Source organism: Xiphias gladius, chromosome 2, assembly GCF_016859285.1.
Source record: "Xiphias gladius isolate SHS-SW01 ecotype Sanya breed wild chromosome 2, ASM1685928v1, whole genome shotgun sequence".
NCBI classification, from domain to species: Eukaryota; Metazoa; Chordata; class Actinopteri; order Istiophoriformes; family Xiphiidae; genus Xiphias; species Xiphias gladius.
Window position 1 is genome coordinate 16,775,374 of NC_053401.1, and position 23,540 is coordinate 16,798,913.

General features: G+C 37.9%; 1 protein-coding gene across 1 annotated transcript in view; it reads left to right on the forward strand.

Moving 5' to 3' along the window:
• Window positions 1–23,540, forward strand: part of ano2b (anoctamin 2b) — a 63,842-nt gene that overhangs the window by 18,787 nt on the left and 21,515 nt on the right. Inside the window, exons 8-20 of the mRNA XM_040143445.1 lie at window positions 426–473; window positions 1,286–1,350; window positions 1,865–1,999; window positions 2,701–2,861; window positions 4,182–4,264; window positions 4,724–4,801; window positions 9,478–9,561; window positions 16,779–16,853; window positions 17,098–17,299; window positions 18,690–18,801; window positions 19,278–19,335; window positions 19,444–19,544; window positions 21,846–21,988. Coding sequence (XP_039999379.1) covers window positions 426–473; window positions 1,286–1,350; window positions 1,865–1,999; window positions 2,701–2,861; window positions 4,182–4,264; window positions 4,724–4,801; window positions 9,478–9,561; window positions 16,779–16,853; window positions 17,098–17,299; window positions 18,690–18,801; window positions 19,278–19,335; window positions 19,444–19,544; window positions 21,846–21,988 — 1,345 coding nt within the window. The remainder of the gene's footprint in view (window positions 1–425; window positions 474–1,285; window positions 1,351–1,864; window positions 2,000–2,700; window positions 2,862–4,181; window positions 4,265–4,723; window positions 4,802–9,477; window positions 9,562–16,778; window positions 16,854–17,097; window positions 17,300–18,689; window positions 18,802–19,277; window positions 19,336–19,443; window positions 19,545–21,845; window positions 21,989–23,540) is intronic.

Below are 23,540 nucleotides of genomic sequence, written 5' to 3' on the forward strand. Positions count from 1 at the left end.
AATCTGCTAAAACATGCCAAATCACCAGTTTGGTAGTTTAAAAAGGAAATAAAATCTTTTAGGTTTTCAGAACCCTTTTATAACTTGGAGTGTTTAAATGAGAGTCATCAAAACACACAGCAAAAAAAAGGTTGCTCCTCTGTATCTGAGTGTGTTTTTGTAAAATTTGTGAAAAAATGTACTGAGATTTTTGGATGTTGAATGATTTGCATTTTAAGTGTATTATGACAGTTTTTGTTTTATTGTATTGAGTGTATTTTTGCAGTTTGTGTGTGTGAATGTTTTAAGGTGTGTGTTTGTAAATGTTTGGGTGAGTTTGAGTGAATGAGTACAGTGTGTTTTCTGTCCATTGTAGATGAGTGTGCGTTGTGTGCTTTTGTGCCTGTGAGCACTCATGATTTTCACCCTCTCCTCTTGCTCCTCAGGGTGACTATAGGGTTATTGGACACTTTGAGGAGAGGAACGACAGACAGGTACATCGGTTCCAATCTCCAAGTGTCTTGCTAATGTGATATGGGGCTGGAGCCATTTAGTATACTAGTAGACAAAAATGTCTGTCATCTGAAAGTCTACTGTACAAGACTTTTAAACTTCCAACAGCTTAAAAGCAAGGGGACCTCCATATTTCTTAACAACAGCTTCATCTGTATCATCTTAATCTCCTTTCTTTACTCTTTGTTTTAATTTCTCAGACTGTTCCTCCTTCCCCTCTGCATAACCAAGTCACGGATTGAAGTTTAAGTTCAATAAACATTTCTCTGAGGCAGAGCCAGTCTGAGGGTAGAAAAAACAAATTCACTGACTGACTAAAATTTCAAAGGATGTAGCAAAACAAAAACTGTTTTTTTTTTGGAGTGCAGGTTAGCAAATTGGAAAAGAAAAGATAAACAAAGAAATCTGGTCAAAATATAAATAAAAATCTAAACAGCAACTTCTTTATCCATTCAATCGTTATAGTTGCATACTTGTTTTGGACTGTTAAATCAGATACTTTATTGTGGATATATGATATTCTTTCAGCATCAAGTGTGCCAGGCTCCATAATATTATCTTGCTCCCATCTTACTGTGTTTCACTTGGCTTCATAATAATGTTATGTAAACTGCAGCTCTTTGGCTTCATCCACTTAAGTTTAACTCAACCAATCAGAATATTTCTGTCTCCATATCATCTCTGCCTCCGAGGCTTGATTATTGTTGATTTTCAGCTTGCTGCAACCAGTAAACTTACAACTTGACACCATAGACCCACACTGACTCTATCTCTCTTTTCTGCCTGTTGTGAGGTTCTGCATGAAGAGTGGGCCAGATACTCAGCCTTTTACAAGTACCAGCCCATTGATCTTGTCAGGTAATATGCCTGCAGCACGGAAATGTGGAAATCACATCAATAACCTCAGTAACTCAGATTTTTCCAGGCTTTAACATTTTGTTATATCTAATTTGAAACTTGATGACATTCATGGACTTCTTATGTCTGATTAGCAATACACATGCTACTGCAATGCAGTAGTTGCACTGTATTATGGTTACTGTACCCCACTAACAGACTATTAAAATCAACATTGTGGCATTGTTTACTGCCCCTAGCAAGCACTATTTGGGGCTTTGGTCTTTCAATTGGAGGAAAACAGTCAGAATTGCACACAAAATTGTAAGAAAGTGTTTCCTAAAGGATCGACGCAATAAATGAAAACCCTAAATAAAGTATTTACAGTATTCTTACTCTATTTTACGATCAAATGAAGCATTAGGATTCTCACACCTGTGTTGTGTGCTGCTTAATTCTTCACAGTCTGCCCTGCCCATGAACATAAACTGCACTGTCACTTTCATCCCTTAATCCTTGATATCTGACCTGACAGGAAGTACTTTGGGGAGAAGATCGGCCTGTACTTCGCATGGCTTGGTGTTTACACTCAGCTGCTCATACCAGCCTCCATAGTGGGGATCATTGTGTTTGGCTACGGAGTGGCGACAGTGGATACTAACATACCCAGGTATGTGCATTTGTATTCACACATTAAATCCACTTTAGAAGTCCCCAAGTTTTACTACAAACTGTATTGCGGCTGCAGTTGTGGATGAAAACTATTGTAAATTCCCACATTTCAGCTGAAATAATTTGCAAAAAAATTAACAAAATCCATTGGAGATTTTTCATTTTCTGATGTAAGTTTGAATACACTAAGAGATAAAGGCAACTTGATGTTTGCTAAAATAGTAACACTAGAAGGATGCAGAAAATTTTAGTTTCTTCCATCCATAATTTAAATGTATACAGACATGCCCATACAAACACTAGACGGGGTAGCCCAGATACCTGCTGTATCTGGCTTTAGTCAGGGTTGTGTGGGAGAGACACAGAAGGTAGGGTTGGCAGTGTGTGTGCGAGTGTGTCATGAAGCAAAAAGGTTGCAGCCTTCACTGACTATGAATACTATGAGCCTTGTATTGTGGTTATATGTTAAAATTTCCATTCATTTCTATTGGTTAAATGTAACAGACACAAAGGTCTTTGGGTCTTTTTAGTGGGACTCAATCCACAAACAGCAATGCAGAACTTAGATTAATCTTATATTTATTTTAGGTGCAAGTTTCTCACATATCATGTACCATCTTCAATTCTAAAACGCCATTGTATTACTGTTGTTACATCTAGGTGCTCTGCGACTTAAGTCTAGATTTTCTCCCTCCTCAGCCTGGAGATGTGTGACAAGCATCTCAATTTCACCATGTGTCCTCTGTGTGACGGAGCCTGTGACTTCTGGCAGCTCAGCACTGCCTGCAGCACCGCCAGAGCTTCACACCTCTTCGACAATCCTGCCACTGTATTCTTTGCCATTTTCATGTCTCTGTGGGGTGAGGTTACGTGTTTGTGTGAGAGCATGTGTGTGTGCGTTTGTGTGTGTATGTAAACAGGTGGGCTGAATGTGAAGTTGCTCATTAATATTTTATGACCTCCTTCACTCAGCTGCAAGTCATGCTGAGAGTAACAGGCTAAAACAGCACTTATTAAAGGTTGACAAATGCAGAAAATACATTAAAAAGGAATATGAAAATACAATTAGCAGTACAAACACTCTGTAGTAAAACTATTTGTATTGTTTTGTAGTGTTTTTTTAATACTCTGGTACATGATCAGAAACTTTGCCCCATTGCTCTCTTCACTCTATTTGCTGGCAGAATATTGTGAGGATTTTTTTTTACTGTAAATTGGCCAGAGCAGCATTTTATTGCAACAGGTTTTGGAATTTGTGAATTTGTGATTAAACATCTGCTTCAAATCAGTTTAAACTATCCTCCTCCTTTTAAAAAAGGTGGATTTTTTCACTGAAAATAGGTTAAAAAAAAACTATTACCTTTACACTTAACAGAAAGCCAGCAATCCTTTTAAATACAGTGGTGTAGATTTGTATGATTGTATCTTTGTAAAATTGGACAGTAGAGATATACACTTTTCTCGCAACTATTACAGCTATTAGAGGATCTAGATCAACACTTTACCTATCCATCTAAATATAAATATTTTTTATCTTAATCATGGGTCAAATCAGCGATCAGCTGATCACCTGTAAACCAAAAATACTAATGTCCCCCTCCACTAAAAAAGGGGTGTTTCTTATTGTTACTTTATTTGGATATTTGAGCTTCACTGTGCACAATGATGTATGAGCAGAGTTTGTCCCTAGAAATTACTCTGCTAAATGGGGAAGGTTTCTCTGTGCTCTCCTTAGATCTTAAATCTGGTTTAGATATGTACGTATGAGCAAGATTTTGTGACATCACAACTAACAGAAAGACAGTTGTAGTCCCCATACCTGTGAGCTATGTACAGTGATATGGAAACTTAAAGCCTCTAGTACACATACAATGAGAATGGACTTCTCAGTGAAGCACATATTTTATGTCCAGGAGTTTAACTTTTGAAATAAACAATATTTGAACATTCACAGATTCTCGATTTTTCAATGAGGGAGAAGGAGTCACTGTAATTTTAAGAATATTTACCAAGGTACTGTTTTGAGGAAAACCTATATCAGACACATATTATAATTCCAAGCAATGTTTTACATGCTCCTAGAACATGAAGAGGGTCTTATAAATACGTCCGGTAGTCAGTGTGTCTGAAAATTATACTAATTATAAAGATTATTTGATTTTTTGTGTGTGTGTATGTAGCGGTGCTGTTCCTGGAGCACTGGAAGCGTCGTCAGATCAGTTTGAGCTTCAGCTGGGATCTGACAGGCATAGAGGAGGACGAGGTACATACTGTATAAATGTAAACACACGGTCAAAAAAATCTCACTGCATACACAGACACTAATACTCTTGAAAAACACATAAGTGTGGAGGTCTGGCTGCACACAAAAGTATGGTCTTGATCCATATAAACACACACAAAGATACAAACTCATCAACCATATCACAAGACATAACTTTGGACAGTTCTGCACAACTCCAGATATCTTTTTTCAGTAATAAATTCTCTGAATATTAAGTGCCAATATTTAGCCAGAAGTCCTTTATGATTATTAATTCCTACTGTATCAGTGCATGGCTGCATTGGCACTGAACATTAGAGCTGAACATATGCACCATGTATCTACAAATAACATTCATACACATACAAATCTGCAGAAAGCAAAGATACAAAAATGACATTCACATTCACACATACATGTAGATACTATCCACAAACTCTTTCTCTGGTTTCCCCTCAGGAACATCCTAGACCAAGATATGAGACCATCCTTCTTCAGAAGAGACAAAGGAAGCAGAAAAATAAGAAAAAGAATGAGGTAGGGAAGATTAAAAACCTCCATCATTTAAGTGCTTAGGACTACATTTCCCATAAAGCCTAACTCGTGAGTTTTTGCATATTAAAATATGAACAAAATATAACTTATTTTCTCCCAGCTGGACTTGACTGTCAACAATACTAATGGAAAGGTATTATACAGTAATGCTCATTCAATTATTTCATAACATGTACAGCAAATTATTACACTTGTTTGAATGGCATCAGTTTTTAAAATACAATTCAAATCAATTCAATTTTATTTATACAGCGCCAAATCATAACAGGGGTTATCTCAGGGCATTTTTCATATAGAGCAGGTCTAGACCTCTTTAAAGTTATATTTACAGAGACCCAACATTCCCCCATGAGCAAGCACTTGGTGCAAGTGGCAAGGAGAAAACTCTTGAACCTTGAACAGAACCTGGGTCATGGTGGGCATGGTCTGCCTCGACCGGCTAGGTTAAGAGGGGGGGGCATAGCACAGTAAAAACTAATAATAAAACTAATAATTATAATAATAAGGTGAATAATAATACTAATGAAACTAAATATAATAATAATAATAATAATGATATTCATAATAATTGGAGCAGTGGGTGTTGAGCAGGATCATGGGGGCAAGAGGTGGTTTGCAGTCATAGATCCAGACTCTGCAGCACCAGGGGCAGAAATGCCTGCAGAAAGCAACAGGAGGAGAAAGGAGAGAGACGAAAAAGCACAAAACTAAAAAAAAAGAAGGTTTTAAGCTTACTCTTAAATGTGGACAGGGTGTCTGCCTCTCTGACCCAAACTGGAAGATGGTTCCACAGTAGAGGAGCCTGATAACTTAAGGCTCTGCCTCCCATGCAACTTTTGGAGACTCTAGGAACCATAAATAAGCCTGTGTTCTGGGAGCGCAGTATTCTACTGAGGTAATAGGGTACTGTGAACTCTTTAAGATATAATGGTGCCTGACCATTAAGGGCTTTGTAGGTGAGGAGGAGGATTTTAAATCCTATTCTGGATTTTACAGGGAGCCAATGCAGAGAAGCTAACACAGGAGAAATTGGATCTCTTTTCCTAGTTCCTGTCAGTGCTCGCACTGCAGCATTCTGGATCAGCTGGAGAGTATGTAAAGATTTGTTGTCATCCAGATCTTTATGTCCTTAAGGCATGCTTGAAGTTTAGCTAACTGATTCATCGGGTTTCATTGACAAGTACAATTGGGTATCATCTGCATAACAATGGACGTTTATGGAGTGTTTCCTAATAATATTGCCTAAAGGAAGCATATATGAGGTGAATAGAACTGGTCCAAGCATAGAATCTTGTGGAACTCCTTGACTAACTTTTGAGTATATGGAGGATTTATCGTTAACTTGCGCAAACTGAAATCAATCTGATAAATAGGACTTATACCATCTTAGAGTGGTTCCTTTAATGCCAATTAAATGTTCCTGTGTCTGTCTTGGATATGATGGTCAGTGGTATCAAATGCAGCACTAAGATCTATCGAGACAAGTACAGAGACAAGTCCTTTTTCCGATATAATTAGAAGTTCATTTGTAACTTTCACCAGTGCTGTCTCTGTGCTATGATGCACAGTAAATCCCGACTGAAAATCCTCAAATAAACTATTATTATGTAAAAAGTCACACAACTTGTTGGCGACAGCTTTCTCAAGGATCTCAGAGAGAAAAGGAAGGTTAGATATGGGTCTATAGTTGGCTAAACATGTGGATCAAGAGTAGGCTTTTTGAGAAGAGATTTAATTACAGCTGTTTTAAAGGGATGTGGTACATAGCCTGTTAATAAAGACTGATTAAATCTAGTAAGGAGGTGCTAACGCAGGGTAAAACTTCCGTAAGCAGCCTAGTTAGGATGGGGTGTAAGTGACAGGTTGATGGTTTAGCTCATGCAATCGTCACTACTGAGAGCTATGGGAATACATGGATCAATTGAGCTATTCCTTTCTGTCAGCCTGGCTACAGTGCTGAAAAGAACCCTAGGGTTGTTTTTATTTTCCTCTATTAAAGATGAGTAATAGGCTGCTCTGGTATTACAGAGGGCTGTGTTTTAATACTATCATGCCAGGCTAAGTGGGATTCTTCCAATTTGGTAAAACGCTATATCCTTTCAAGTTTGTGTCTAGCTTGCTTTAAAATTTGGGTTTGGGAGTTAAACCATGGAGCTAACCTCCTGTGTTTTATTATCTTCTTTTTTAGAGGAGCAATAGAGGGGCAATTTAGCCTGCAGCACTATCAACAAGATGATCAATTTGGGAGGGATTAAAGTTAGCATATTAATACTCTGTTATACTGAAAAATGGCAGTGAAATAAGTCCTGATGGAATCAGTTCCTTAAATTTAGCTACAGCACCATCAGATAGACATCTAGAAAAGACATTTCTGCCTAATAGTGTGTAGTCCAGTAATAGGAATTCAAAAGTTACCAAACAATGGTGAACGAGAGGATTCAGTGGAAAGTTAGTTAATGTTCAATTTCGATGCCATAAGTCAGAACGAGGTGGAGGGTGTGGTTAAAACAGTGAGTGGGTTCATTTACACCCTGAGTGAAGAGAGTTGAGTCTAATAATGAGATAAACGCAGTTCTAAGGCTATCATTATCAACGTCCACATGAATATTGAAATCACATACTATAATTACTTTATCTGCACTAGGGACTAAACTTGATAAAAACTCTGAGAATTCAGATAAAAATGTGGTGTGGTACACCATAACAAATACAGAAGGCTTTAAATTTTTCCATGACGGTTGTGTAAGATTAAGAACCAGGCTTTCAAATTAGTTATATGATTATTAGCCTTGAGAGGAAAATGGCTGCAACTTCATCTCCTCGGCCGGTGCCTTGAATAATGTGCGTATTAGTGAGACTAAATATATCAATATGATGATCTGATATTTGATCATTTACTAATACAGCCTTGGATGGGAGCGATCTAATGTTTCAAGAGTCCACATTTAATTCTCCTATTTTGTTGTAATTCTGCAGTGGTGGTCTTAGTTTTTATGAGGTTTTTGGGTACAACTCCTCTTCTGTTTATTTTTTAGTTAATTAATTTAGGTGGTCATGGGGCAGACACAGTCTCTGTGGGGTTTTGGGTTGGTGACTCCTGTAATGGAAGCACAGAGAAGCATGTAAGACTGCAACTCTACCTCCTGGTTGTCAACTCTGGGTTGTTATGGTTTTGGTCTAAGAATAAACTCAGTCAGATTTCTAGATATGAGAGCTGCTCCATCCAAAGTGGGATGTATGTCTCTTCTCCTGATCAGACCAGGTCTTCCCCAAAAAGTCCGCCAATTATCTACAAAGCCAACTTCGTTTGCTGGACACCACTTCGACAGCCAGCGGTTGAACGATGACATGCGGCTATACATGGCATTACTGGTCAGATTGGGCAGGGACCCAGAGGAAACGACAGCGTCCGACATTGTCTTTGCATATGTACACACCGACTCAACATTAATTTTTGTGACATCTGATTGGCATAATCAGGTGTCGTGACCGCTGACGTGAATAACAATCTTACTACATTTAGGTTTATCCTTAGCCAGCAGTTTCAAATAGGATTCTACGTCACCAGCTCTGGCCCCTGGAATACATTTGTCTATGGTTGCTTGTGTCACTAACTTCACGTTTCTCAAAATACAGCTGCCAATAATCAGAGTTGGTTTCTCAGCGGGTGTGTTGTTGAGTGGGGATAATCTGTTTGAAACATGAACTCGTCGGTGGTGAACCATGGGCTTCTGCTTAGGGTTATGCTTCTTGTTATGGACAGTCACCTAAACCCCTGGCGTCTCCCGAGCAGCCAGGGGGAAGTGGGAGCTGCGCTGGGTCAGTTCACACCTGCTACTTGGGGCTGGCAAACGAATTGGTTTCCATGGTGCGGAGCCATCTTTCAAATTCACTAAGCTTTGCGTCCATTAATGAAAATAAACTATATTTATTACATGTACCACTATCGCTAGAGGAGGCAGAGAAATAAATAAACATAAGACACACCGAGCAGGAGAGTGAGAAGGAGAGAGAGAAGCTCTCGCTAACTGCAAAGCTAAAGTAACCGCCTGATATGAATAGCGTGTAAAGAACTGTGAAGTAGGAAGAGAATCGTTAAAAGAAAGAGAGAGCTAAGGGTGCTTAAGCAGCACTAATGTAGGTTTAAATGTACAGCGGGTAATTAGCTGCTGTAAGGAAGAAAATGGCAAAATTAAATGGGTAGAGGCAGAGCAGCAAAACTTGCTACCAGTCACACAAAGGCCGGCAACAGGAAATGAAAAAACCTGCTTACCTCAGCACATCAGCAAGAGGAAGTTACACACTATACTTTCTCATAATGTCTCCTTATTCCCTAATTATAAGATAAAAGAAATGACCACTATCCAGTATGTTTGTTCTGTTGAAAAAAAAATACATTGTAATCAGTTGATCATGAAATTCCACCTTTTTCAGTCTTCACCTTTGGAATCAGATAATTCCTGATGATCCACATGGATCCTGATAATTTGATTTCTAATACATGCTGATTAGTGTGATAATGTAATGATTGGGAGTGATCTGGATTCCCTCAGTAACTTTGGTCAATCTTTAGTTACTTTGGTTACTTTTGGGGACAAATTTGTGTGTGTGTCTGTTTGTGTGTGTTTGTTTTTGTAACCAGTCCCTCTGTCTTGCAGCCAGAGAAGATGGAGGATGGGACAGTGACAGGGAAGGACAGATGGAAACAAAAACTACTGTCTGCCATGACTGCAGGAATACCGGTAACCCCTCTTATCCTCTCCTTCACCTCGCCTTTCCTCCTCTTTTTTCTTCTTCCTTCTCCTTTCATCTTCCTTTTCTTTCTCCCCTTCCTCCTTCTTGCCCTCTTCCTTTTCCTCCTTCTCCTCATCTCCATTTCCCTTTCCTCGCCACTCCTCTGTTTTACTCTCCTGCAGGCTGCTGTCTATCTGTTCTTCTCTTCCTGTGCCATCCTCTGGCTACTACAGTCTCAGCTCCTCAGGTATTTGTTTATGCAACTTTGTGTGTATTTTTTTATGTTAATCCAGATATCTAATGGCCAAAGCAACAAACTGAGTTTTAGTAATCTTTACAAGTCTCTTTCTGGGATTAAAAGCATGAACGAATTTCCTCAGGGTCTGTTATCTAGTTGAAGTTCACTGAAAGATCACCTCACTTATCACTTATCACTGCCATATTTCCTGTCCTGTGCGAGCCTGTGATAACTCAAGATATTGTTCGGCCATAGAAAGTTCATATAAATACTGATGGAGCTTGTTTAGTTTAGAAATTTACTTTTGAAAAAATAATATGTTTACTTGGTAGTGATGAGGGAACAGAAAACATCCAACTCGGCTGAAGGAAAGAAAAAAACCTATTATTTTAAACAAATAGATACCAACAGAGACAGAGGCAGTGTGTCTCCAACTCCATCAGTTGGAGCGTTTTTGTTCCAAAGCAGAAGGAAAAGGTCAACAAGTGAGTCAGAAAATCCCAAACTTTTACCAGCGTAAAGTCAAGTCATCATTTAGTTACTTTTTACTTGTTGTCCATTATATGTCTTGACATATAATGGACGTTTACTTGTTACTAGCTGTTAGTTAATGACATCTTTAAGAAGGACTTGATGGACAGACTTTAAGACACAGAGCTGATACTAATGAGGGATTATCAGGATCTGTGGTTCCCTTTTGTTGATAATTTGTTTGAGTATGTGTGGAACATACATGCAGGAAATTAAAAATTTACGTACACTAGTATCAAACACTGGCTAAAGAGAGAGAAAAAGAATTCATGAATTTATATTCTATATTTTTCCTATTGTCAACAAATCCCAAGAAAAGACTAAAACCAAAGCCTGATTTATCTCATTCCTCTGTGGCATAGAGCTCCATTGTTATCTAAAAAATATTCGAAAACACATCAGTAAGCCACACTTTTACACAGGGTGACATGTTTCTTCATTACCATTAACATGGGTACTATAGTTTATTTAGAGTCAATCTTATATACACCATCCAGCCACTTACCAAAGGCGTATTAATCCAGGGCTGAAATAGGCTTTTCTCATTTGCTCCACTTATCCCCTGCAGCGTTGGTCACACCCATCACGTGGTTGGGTGACCCTGGTCCTCTTATTGTGTCGCTAACTGTGTACTGAGCTTGACATTTGCGTCAGGTAAAATAGATGCAGACAGAAACTAAACCAAAATATGTAAGGAATGAGGATTATCCTTCATTTTCCTTTGTGGTCTCAACAAAAGGGTTATGCTGTCAGCAGCACACCACTCTTCTCTCTTCTTCTACTCTAGTTCTCCCCAGCATCTTCCCTCTGACAGGCTCATATTAGATGAGACCCTCCTTCGTGAGGTTTGGCAGTCAATCAGTTACAAATGACAACCTGTGACCGTGGCAATGACCTGTTTTTAAAGATTTGTGTCTTCTAAAGGGAGCAATGGACTTGAGGCTCAGTGCCACAGACAGGGTAAGGAGGTTCAAATGTATTGTGAGGTGGACTAACAAATTGTTGGCTTTGGTCTTTTCATTTAATTTGTTGTCTATGAGAATAATATAATAGATCGATTGTAACTCTTATCTGTAACTCTTGTTCAGTCAGAGACACTTATATCAAGGAAGTGACCATTTATGACAAATGGTTATACAGTTAGGTTTGGTGGAAAACGGCTGTCCTGTTTGAGTAAGCTCTACGAGAATCTGAGCATAAACACATACACAAACATGAAATCTTAATTATATCCACAATTTGAAATGACAGAGGAGGCTGGAGTGTTGGAGGAAGCTGCATCAGCAGTCGACGCTGGTATGAGCATGATCAGCAGAATAAACAGTGATAGTGTCATGTTATAATATCCACGCTGGATGTTACTAGCCACACAGCTGTTAATGAGCCAGTCATTATAAAGTATATTGCAAACAGCTGATGCTGATTAGCCAGTATAAATGCGGACTGAATGCGGACTGAATGGCTGTACTGAATGTGTGTACTTTGCACTCAGAAAGTATTCAGACCCCTTCACTTTTTTCACATTGTCTTATGTTGCAGCCTTATGCTAAAATGCTTTAAATTCATTTTTCCCCCTCATCTATCTACACTCAATACCTCATAATGACAAAGCAAAAACAGAATTTTATGAAATTTTGCAAATTTATTAAAAAAGAATAACTGAAATATCACATTGACATAAGTATTCAGACCCTTTATTCACTACTTAGTAGAAGCACCTTTGGCAGTGATTACAGCCTCGAGTCTTCTTGGGTATGATGCGAAAAGCTTTGCACTACTGGATTTGAGGATTTTCTGCCATTCTTCTCTTCAGATCCTCTCAAGCTCTGTGAGGTTGGATGGGGACTGTTAGTGGAAAGCCATTTTCAGGTCTCTCCAGAGATGTTCGATTGGGTTCAAGTCAGGGCTCTCGCTGAGCCACTCAAGGACATTCATGGAGTTGTCCCTAAGCCACTCCTGCGATGTCTTGGCTGTGTGGTTAGGGCCATTGTCCTGTTGGATGGTGAATCTTTGGCCCAGTCTGAGGTCCTGACTGCACTGGTGCAGGTTTTGCATTAAGGATCTCTGTGCTTTGCTCCGGTCCCAGTCCCTACCGCTGAAACACAACCCTACAGCATGATGCTACCACCACCATGCTTTACCGTTTGGATGGTATTGGGCAGGTAATGAGCAGTGCCTGGTTTCCTCCAGACATGATGCTAAGAATTGAGGCCAAATACTTCGATCAGACCAGAGAATCTTGTTTCTCACAGTCAGAGTCCTTTAGGTTATCTTTTGCAAACTCCAAGCAGACTGAGAGAGACTGAGCTAAATTTCAAGTGTCATAGCGAAGGCTCTGAATACTTTCTACTACTTTTTACTACTTTCCTTTTTAATACATTTGAAAAAAATAAAATAAAATTCATTCACTGTCATTATGGGATATTGAGTGTATAGAGATGAGGGAAAAAAATAATTTAAACAATTTTATCATAAGGCTGCAACATAAAATGTGAAGGGGTCTGAATACTTTTTGAATGTACTGTATAATGAATACACATTCATGCTCTTATATTATTTGACTGTTTCATTTCTTAATATGTCTCAAAATATACATACTTTGTCAATTATTTGTATTTTAGATTTGAAAGAAAAGTGCTTTTAACCAAGTATTCAAAAACTAACAATATTTGTAATGTGCCTATACTTTTTGGTTGGGGTGATTGATGTGGTCATATGTATGTACGTTTGCATTCCAGTCTGATACCTCATTAGCTTTTTTCATTAATTAACATGCTTTCAACCAAAGATAGCAAATTTGTCCAATAGATATTACAAGACACTACAAGACCCTGACATGTTGTTCTAGTACTGACAGAAATTGTCCAAGATCTCATATAAAAACGTTTCAGCATAGAACTTGTTATTTAAAAGTTGTTTGTCTTTTATGTTCATCAGTTGAAGATGTACACACACACACACATAGATTTCATTCCTTTTTAGTAGTAACCAAAGGTTAGAGGTCACCTGTCAAATACGTGTAGTTGGAGACACTGTGAATTGTGTGTGCATGTGTGTCAGGGGAAGGGTGAGTTGGAAGGATACAGGGAAATATGGCTATAACAGAGGCATAATTCATAACAGATGGATGATGTGAGATGTACTATATGTTTTCTTCGGTCTGAACTAAGCATAAAAAAGGTTTTTGTTGCAATTTTGTATTTGGTTCATTTAAGTATCAGCTACCAAGCTTAGCCATGAGTTAGAATTCACATAATCAGTTATATTGGTCTTTTTTTGCAGACATAATTATTATTATTTTGTTTTTTTGTAAAACATTTCTACAGCTCAGAATCAGGAGACTCACTGCACCAGAATGGGAAATACACAGCGTGCAATATGTCCAGCACCAATCTATGTAAGGGAATACTGGCTGAATATTAGTTGTAGGGAGAGCAATAAACAGGGCTTTTACAATGGCTACTGTACAGCAGTAGTTTTATGCATGTGATTGATTAAACCAACTGTTAAAGCCACAGTATATATAAATTTATATAACTAGGAAAAGGCCTCACATAGTAAAAACATCTCTTTTACAGCAGTTTCATGGCCCAGATAGCAGCACCAGGGAGAGCACAAAAAATAGAGGTTACAAAACATATAAAACAGGATTTAAATTAATTAATTAATAATCTAAACCATGGAAAAAAAATCAAGGATCACAAGAATAATTCAAAGGGATAATATAAGATTGATAAAATAGGAGCAATAACTTAACAATGAACATAAAGAAACAGATATGCAGTAGATTAAAAATCTAAAACAGATGACTGATGATCACAATATTTCCCAATATTTCAACTAATAATCAGTGTGTCCTTGGAGACTCTCCTCCTCCTAGGGATGCCAGAGTCCCAAAATCCCCCAAGCACCTGTTGATTGCCTGTAAATGTTGTCATGTATTTTATATCTGATGTATATGCTATGGGTTTTATTTATTATTATTTAAAATGTACTATTTACAGCTTTAACAAAACAGCATTAAAATAAAGTGCAGTATGTCTGATTAAGCTGAGGTTGTTGTGTATATTCTTTATGTCTTTAAAAATAGAGGAAGCGTATATTACAGGTTGTACTGTACCAATGTATTCACTAGATGGTGCAGTTGTCTTAATATATCAAATATTCCAATGCACAGGCTGTCTTGTCCATCACTCTGTGGCCTGAATGTGAATGTGTATGTCTCTGTGTTTGTGAACTTCCTCTCTGCCTTGCCTAAGCCTTCCCATGTAAGTATATGTGTGTATACTGAATGCCTATAATCATTAATGCTTGGGTGAAAGGGGTGACATTCCTGAGGATGGGGATGAAATTTTCTTTGCAGAGATCAAACCATATTTAACCATGTACAGGCCAGTCAACCAGCTTTTCTTTTTGGTGCAAGTGGGTCAGATTCTCTCACTGGATATCAGGGCAGAGAACCAAGTTATACACACTAATTTGAGTGATTACAAGGGGAGTGTCAGCAGTTGGAGGATATTAAAAAGTCTAAAGTGTTATTTCTTCCTAATTTCTTTTGTTTTACCTGCTGCTTTTAACACCAGACCATCCAGAAATTTTATAATTGAGTCCAGCTTGGACTGGACTTCACTGACTATGTCTTGTGTTGATCTTTACTTTAAATTCTCTTGTTCTTGAGCCCTATTGGGTATAACTGCAGCTCACCTTTTCCTGCCTGTCCAAAAACAAGAACATAGTCACTGTTGTCAAACCTACATCAGTTTCAACTTTGGACATTGATTAGTTAATTTTTGCACACTGATGAGTTGAATGTTGATAGAGTTAAGACAGTGTATTTGTTGATAGATTTTAATCGTTTTTAAAAGAGCTTTTGCCTGTTTCTTGCTCTAGGTTTCCTACGAGATAATGATAAAGACTGTTGCCACTCTTCCAACATGGTGGAGGTGTTTCCAGTAAACACAGTGACATCAGCCAAACGCCTGTGTTTTTAAACACTGAAATTCTCTTAGAACTTGCCCTACTCTACAGGTAGGCCAGACTTCAGCTAGTCAACAACAGCCAGTTTGTTAGGGATTCAGTCCCCTGTGGTATTGATTAGCGTCAGTAAGCATGATGCTGGCCCCTACACGATAATGCCATTTGTTCCTTAAAGGACATTTTTGGAAATTGCTTATTTGGTGTCTTGCAAGGTGTTCCATGAGAAGATCGATACCACTCTAACATTTGTAGGTAAATATAACGCTACCACCAGGAAACGGTTAGTTTAGTTTAACATAGAGACTGGAAACAGAGTGAAACAGCTAGCCTGGTTCTGGCCAAAGACAAGAAAAAAGAATTCACGTACCCACACATTTAGATCTCTGTATTTGGTGTGTTTAATCTGTACAAAAACTAAAGTGTAAAAAAGACAAATGTGATCTGGAGGGGGTTGTGTGCAGTTTTGTCATCACACAAGATTGCCTGAGAACCAGCAGCGACTTGCAGGAGTCACTGAATTCTATCCAATAGATAGTCCACCACATGACCCCAGATAAAACCACAACTTTGAACAGATTAAACAAACAAGAAAAAGTGCATTAATTAGTGATTTTAAGAGATGCTGGTAGGCCAATAATTTTTTTTTTTTTTTACCTTTGGACAGAGCCAGGCTAGCTGTAACTTCCCTGCTCTCAGTCTTTATACTGAGCTAAGATAACTGTTACCTGGCTGTAGCTTCATATTTGGTCTATAGATATGAAAGTGTCATCAATCTTCTTATCTAACTCTCTGCAAGAATAAAATAAGTGTATTCCCAAAATGTCGAACAAATTCTTTAAGTAGATCAATAAATTTGTAAAATGTTTAGCTAAAATATTTCTCATTTTCACATAAAATAACTTTACTAATCCACTAATCTTCTACTACAGTAGTCTGCAGAAGCAGTATTGATATTTTTTCATTTCAATACTAAAGTAAGTTTCACAAAAATTTTCCCATATTATTTCCTGGGAAAATGGGTAAATGACATTAACTGGAGGTTGTCTGGGTATCTGAGATTCTATGAAATGAAAACATTTGTTCTAAACTGGTCTCAAAATTTAGGATGCAGACTGTAGAACAGGCTACTGTGCTCCTTTATTCTCTCTGTTGAGACGTAAATTTTCCTGGGGAGGCAGTGACATACAAATGCCAAGAGATCTGCTGCTGCCTCAACTTTCCATTCAGTTGTTACAAACCATTTGAAAGGAGAAAAGGGAACTGTGACAATGCTTTCAACATTAGGACATTGAGATTTGTTTTTCTGAATGCAACAGTTCTTTTCCTCTCTTTTTGGATGTCTCTGTAGGAGGCTCTATGTTCTGCACCTCAGATTTCCCAAAAAAGTTCATGAAGTATTGTCTATTGTATCAGTGACTGCCAACTTTTCCTCTCTTTTCCTCTCTTTTCCTCCTCTGTTCCCCCCATCCTTCCTTTCAGACTGCGACAGAGAAGTTGACCTGGAAGGACCGTCTTCCTGGATACTTCGTCAATGTCTCCTCTATCCTCTTTATGGTTAGTACATAAAAATCTGATTAAGGCTCTTCTAGGGATCATACATTTTCTCAGTATATGTGGATGAAAGCTATTTAAATAGAAAAATAAAAATGTGTACGACAGAGTTAATGTACATGTAAGGTGACCTACATCGCTGTCTTCCTTGAAATATTAATTCTAGCCAATGCACTCTGACTATCAGACAAAAATGGTGGAGTAATAACTAATTTATTTTCCTTCTTTTATCTTCCTTTGCTCCCAGTTTGGGCTGACATTTTCAGCAGTTTTTGGGGTAATTGTCTACCGCATCACAGTGTCAGCCCTGATGGCAATGAGCCCTGACCCGGAGACCAAGTCCAATGTTCGGGTGACAGTGACAGCCACTGCAGTCATCATTAACTTAGTGGTTATTCTGATCCTTGATGAAATCTACGGAGCTATGGCAGTGTGGCTGACTGAGCTAGGTACAGAGACATATATATTCATTTAGCCTACTCAACAGTACAATTGCTTTGAGAACCTAATGCAGTGCTACTTTTGAAAGCATTAACAAAATGAGAAAACACAAAAACATTGAGCGAATAACAAGCATTACTAGCTAGCCTCAGAGTCATAATTGCTGAATTATTAAAGAAACAGTTAGACATTTTTGAAAAAACTCTTCAAAATACTTCTCTCATGTCTGTATGTGAAATATGAAGCTAGAGCTAGGAGATGGTTAGCTTAGCCCAAAGACTGGATATAAGAGAAAACAGTTAACCTTGCTCTGTCCAAAGGTAAAGGCAACATAATATCCTGGTAAAACCACAACTAAATATTTTGGCCCTTTGGTTTCATATAGAATATTCAATCAAGATATATCGTGTTAATTAATCAAATTTAGTGGTGCTGGTAGGTGGATATTTTTTATAAATTTAAGCAGAGCCAGGTTAGTTGTTTCCCCTGCTATCCATCTTTGAGCAAAGATCTAAAAATGTCCTGACTGTAGCTTAATATTTACTGGACAGATATGAAAGTGGTACCGATCTTGTCATCTAACTCTTGGGAATGAGGCCAATAAGAGTTTTTCCAAAAAATGTTAAACTATTTCTTTAAATATAATAGTTACCTCTGAAATGCCAACAATCAACACAATATTTTTAGACCATATCTCAATTAAATTTGTAAAATGTAAAGTTTCGGCTGATTCCGATTCTTACCTGTTACTAATGGAATCAGGGTCAGTCACTTTTATTTCAAATATGTTAAGGGAAAAATACTACGTCTGCGATTCAGTAAACAAAATCAGCATTTTACCATCATGTAATCATCCTGTGTCTGTGAGTGTGAGAGAAAGAAACAGTCTGTCTCCCTCTTGGTGATGGTTTGATGCAACTTTGATGTTTTCATGCTCCAGCCGTCATATCACTCATCCCAAGAGGTTTCAAGCACATTTACATTCACATGCAAAACCTCAGAAACAGAGGAAGAGAATGGGAATGAGAAGTGTGAGAAAGAGGGAAAGCGTGTGTGGGATTGTGTGTGTGTGTTTGAGAGAGAGAGAAAGAAAGGGGATATTCTGTGTGAAAAGTGCCAGTATTTTAACCTACTTCCCACACAGTGATCATGTTGTAACTCAAATTCAAGAGTCCGACTTACAGAATCTTCAGTTTCCTCAGAACAGACTCAGAAAAAAAAAACAGGAAAAAAAAAGCCAAACCTAACATTTTGATGTTAGCCAAACTTGATACACTGTACATACATTCCACTTCATGTGTCATTTAACAGGCTCTTTTTTCTCTCTAGTTCCATTACTGTCCTCTGACCTTATAAAACAATGCCATTCCAACTCTTTCTTACAATTTCACTTTTCAGAGATTCCCAAAACAGAAACCAGCTTTGAGGAGCATCTCATCCTGAAAGCCTTTTTGCTAAAGTTTATGAACGCATATGCACCCATCTTTTATGTGGCTTTCTTCAAGGGACGGTAAGTCCTGCGTATGTGTGTGTGTGTAGGAGTGTGTTTGTGTGTAGTGGTTCAGTGAAAATCATGTATCTCCAGCATGTCATTCATGTATGAGCTAAGAAAAACAGCCCTGTTTTCAGCTCTGTGAAAATGCATTTTTCAGTTAATCCAGTGGGTTTTTTAATGCTTTATTTAACCTAAGAAGGAGAATTTAAACAAACCATAAAGGTATTCGTCAGTTTGTCTGCCAAAATTCTAAATCTTCAAATATGGAGATACATGTTTTCATTTTATTTGTTTGTTTTTTTGAGCGAAGGTATGCATTTACAAGGCTCACTTTATACTTTGCACTAATATGCCTTGCATATCATTCACCATAATTACATTTGATGCCATAAACAACTGTTTACATCCATTTTAGGAAAACAAAAATCATTACCGAGTGAATCCAAGTGAAACTCCTGAGTGTGTATGGTACATTTGTGTTTTTTTCTCAGGTTTGCAGGTCGACCTGGAAATTACGTGTATGTCTTTAATGATTATCGGATGGAAGAGGTTTGTTATCAGCCCTTTTATCTGAAACCCTTTTTCTTTGGCTGAATATGTAAAACATCAAGTGATGAATGACTAAGCATACAAATTAAGTGCTTGTGTCTCCGTCAGTGTGCCCCAGGAGGCTGCCTCATTGAGTTGTGTATTCAGCTTAGCATCATCATGCTGGGGAAACAGCTAATCCAGAACAACATCTTTGAAATCGGCATCCCGTAAGTACTCTATAAAGGAGTGACTAACAAAGTAGTCAAACAATAAGATCAAAGGGGGGATATTTTGATTGAATGTCTAAAGAGCCAGTGACTTGGATCTGTGTTGTTCTGTGACATTTATAACACATACAGTACCGATATAAACAAATGCTTGTTCAAAACCACTTACAACATTCCTTCACCCATATCATGTTCTATTAACATTCCTCCAATGTCTGTACAGTGGTACTCCATCTTGTGTAATAGCTCAGTTTTTACGTGTAGATCCCAAAGGTCAGAGGTCAGCTCTGTTTATAACAACTGTCACACACAGAGGTGCCTTTTGGCTTCATGCTGCACTTTTACTGTTGCCGTAAGCACAGCTTATCCTCCTGACCTGTTAGATGAGTCTCATCAAATGCTGTTGTTTCCAGAACGTCCTGAGGGATCACTGAGCCATGGCATATACCATCATACCATCTACATACCATCTTCTCATCAGCTTCACATTCATCCACTTAAAAGCTCTGACACCTGGCAGGTGACCAGTAACAACATAGTCTTATACTGTGGGCCAGTATGCAGTTTGACAGAGAATTTAGGGGTCATTGAGTAAAGGCAGAGGCATTGGAGATTTTCACAGGTTTAAAAAAATGTACCTGACCCTAAAAGCTCCCATATAAAGATGTAAGAGATGGGCCTGTCCATTTCAAAAACACAAACCAGAACACAAACAAGCCAAGAGCAACTGGTAATGATTTAGAATTGACCTGATGGAAATAGGAAGGGCCGGATTCTGAACCAGTTTGTTTTATAACCTCATAGTGTTTGTGTCTTTGACCATCTTAAAATCTAACTTGTTGATGTTTTTCTTTCAGAACATTAGTAGTATTTTAACTTGTGGTATTGATGCATATAACAAAGAGTCTGCATATAGCCTGATATATAGAAGAATCTTTCATGTTGTGTAAACTTCATCAGGGCTGGCTAACTCCCAAAAAACCACCATAGCAGGCTCCCAGGGGCTACATCCTACATAGAACACTCCCATAGAGAATTCAGGTCTATAGAGAATTCACAGTAGCGTCATTCTGAGCTCTCACCCAGGAAAACCAAAACAAGTGACTGCTGCACAACAGTGATGGCCTGTTGAATTATAAAAGAAGGGTGTTCTTTTGCTGTGTTCAGAGAAGCCATCAAGGTGGAACAGTTTTGATGACTCATTGTGACGTATTGAGGTTTGAAATGTGCTCCTAAATTGGGGCAGAGTTTGTGTCTCTACAAAGAACTGTACAGTATATCACAAGGTTCTTCAAACTATGAGCTGTGCCTCCCCAGGGTGGCACAGAGGGAGAGACATGAGGCAAAGATGCTGTGTGAGGTGAACAGGACAGGACAGGTACATGCTGGCATTATTTGGCCCACTTATCAACACAGTTAGAATTTACAGCTGCAGCAGTGGCTGTGACACATAGCTCATAGAGATAGTTAAGGGATTTCCTGATTGCTGCAATTTCTGTGGAAATGCTTCTTGGAAATATTAACTCCGTCAATTCTTAACACATGGACATGTTCACATATAGTTTTAGATTCAGTGTGACTTATACTTCAGTTTGTCAGCATCACATAGTTGAACATATCTGTCAGTCGCTTTGGGAGTGTTCACATTTCTTTGAAAACAGTATCAGTATTACCGCACCTCTGTAAATACTTGTTTGGCTGTTATGTTTCACAAGCAGAGACTGTGTCTTTCTCTATTGTTCAAGAGAAAGTTTACTGAGAAAATATCCAATACACTAACACCACCCACATTTACAAGTTAAAATCAATGAGGTTCTAAAAAGTAAATCCCATTTTTTATTTTATTTGTCATGGAAAGCAATATTAGATATAAGTTAACCTGCCGTGAACAAATGCAACCATCTCTATTCCACTCGGTTGAACATGAAGTGATATTGAATTTTGTTTTATGATCATAAACCGCATCTGGTAAGTCACTATGCATAGAATTTGAAAATGTCCAACTCTGACTCCTCACAGTGATGGTGTCGAAAAAAGATAGATAAGTAACTGTTTTATACATTGCATTCTTTTTATTTATATAAAATTTATTTAATCAGGTAATCTCATTTGATTATTCACAGTGTACATGTTATGTACAGTGGGGTCCAAAAGTCTGAGACCACTTTCCCATGGGAAACCCCACTGTACATTTCTTTATTTTATATTACTTTTACATTTTTTATTATTATTATTATTACCTGTACCATGCAAAAATAGTCTCTGTCTTCATCTCATCCATCTCCCCCTCTATCCTGACAGGAAGTTGAAGAAGTTGGTGCGTGAATTGAAGGCTAAAGGATCAGCAGAAAAGGAGAGAGAGGAGGAAAGGCCTCCACAGCAGTGGAACCTGGACTATGCCCTGGCTGCCTTTGAAGGCCTCACACCCGAATACATGGAGATGAGTGAGTCTGCATACACACACACAAACAAACAAAATAGCCCCAGGAACAAAAAACAGCATCTTGGGAACCAGCATACTTTTTAAATAAGTATTCTTGAGAGGACCAAAATGACCCTCTCAGCTAAATTTGCGCACCTGGACTGAAGACCTTAAGGATCTTGTATATATATTTGTGTTTGATATTTTTCACTCACACTCATTGCAACTGTCCCTTGTGAACAGCATTTGTCAGTTGTTAAAATAGCTAAATCAACCTTTGTTAAATTTACCTGACGAGATCCTCTACCAGACGCATGACTTATGACATGTAGTTTTTGAGCCTTAATCATAGCAGTGGCTGATTAATAAGAGTCATAAAGAATCATTTAGTGTGGAGAACATCCACATGCATAAATGTACACATACTGCATATACAATGATTCATTTACATTCATGTCTGTCCCGAACCAAAGCACATAAACACTTTGAATGCAGTGACAGATTAAATGTTTTACCTCCTTCATGTGTAATCAATCTCAGCTGTATTTAAATCTATAGGTTTGATATTTAACCTTAAAAGGCCTGCAAGTAATTAGCCAAGTGACATTATTTTGAATGGCTTTCAGTTTCATTCACTATATCTTTCCAGTGCTTTGGTAAGAATGTCTGAATTTTATTTGCTTTCACTTTTTTAGGCATTTTTCTAGCTATTCAAATTCAAAAGGGAATGGTTCCTTTTTCGTTCCTTATTTGTTTAAATTTGATAGCAAATCATACCATGCTTATACAGGCCTGTCACTGGATATTTAAAGAATGTTTGGAGGAACAGGCTAACAAGCAGAGGGACTGTGGGCTCTTCACTTGACCAAACACAAAAAATGGGATTCAAAACATTAAACAAAAAACAAACAGGCAGTCTTCAGACAAGCTTTTGCAGATTTTTGAGAGCCTACAAGAGCATGCAGACAATTGCTCATCGAGCAGTATTCGATCTTAAAATGGTGAAATGTAATTTTATGCAAAAGTAATACAGTAAATGTAGAGTACACATAATTCCTGACATTTCTGAAATATCATGTGCTTTTAAAAGGTTGCTACATATTGATTAAGTCAGGGAATTTTAATACACAGTATAACACAATGTATAACACAATGTAATGTTCATTATTAGATGGCTGGTCCAACTGGGGAAGGAAACAGTCATAGAAAACCTTTAATGTTTTACATCTACGTCACTGTGGGAATAGTGTCCATCCTAACAAAGACTGGGAGGCAGAGAAAAGACTGAGTTAACATGATATGTGAGGGAAAATTCAAGATGGGAAAACAAAACAACTTTAATAAAAAAAAAAGATGAAGTCAACACAGAAGAAAATGTCATTACAAGCAAAATGAAAATAAAATCAAGATTATTGATAGTTTTCATAAATGTTTCTATACAATATTTTTGTTTAAAAATGTCATAGGTTAATTAGTTTAAAGAAGGACAGTTATGCGCCAATAAAAGTTGACAGATTCACTGCCTGTGAGGGGAAAATTACTAGATGGAGCTGGTAAAGAGAAGTTTGAGTTGT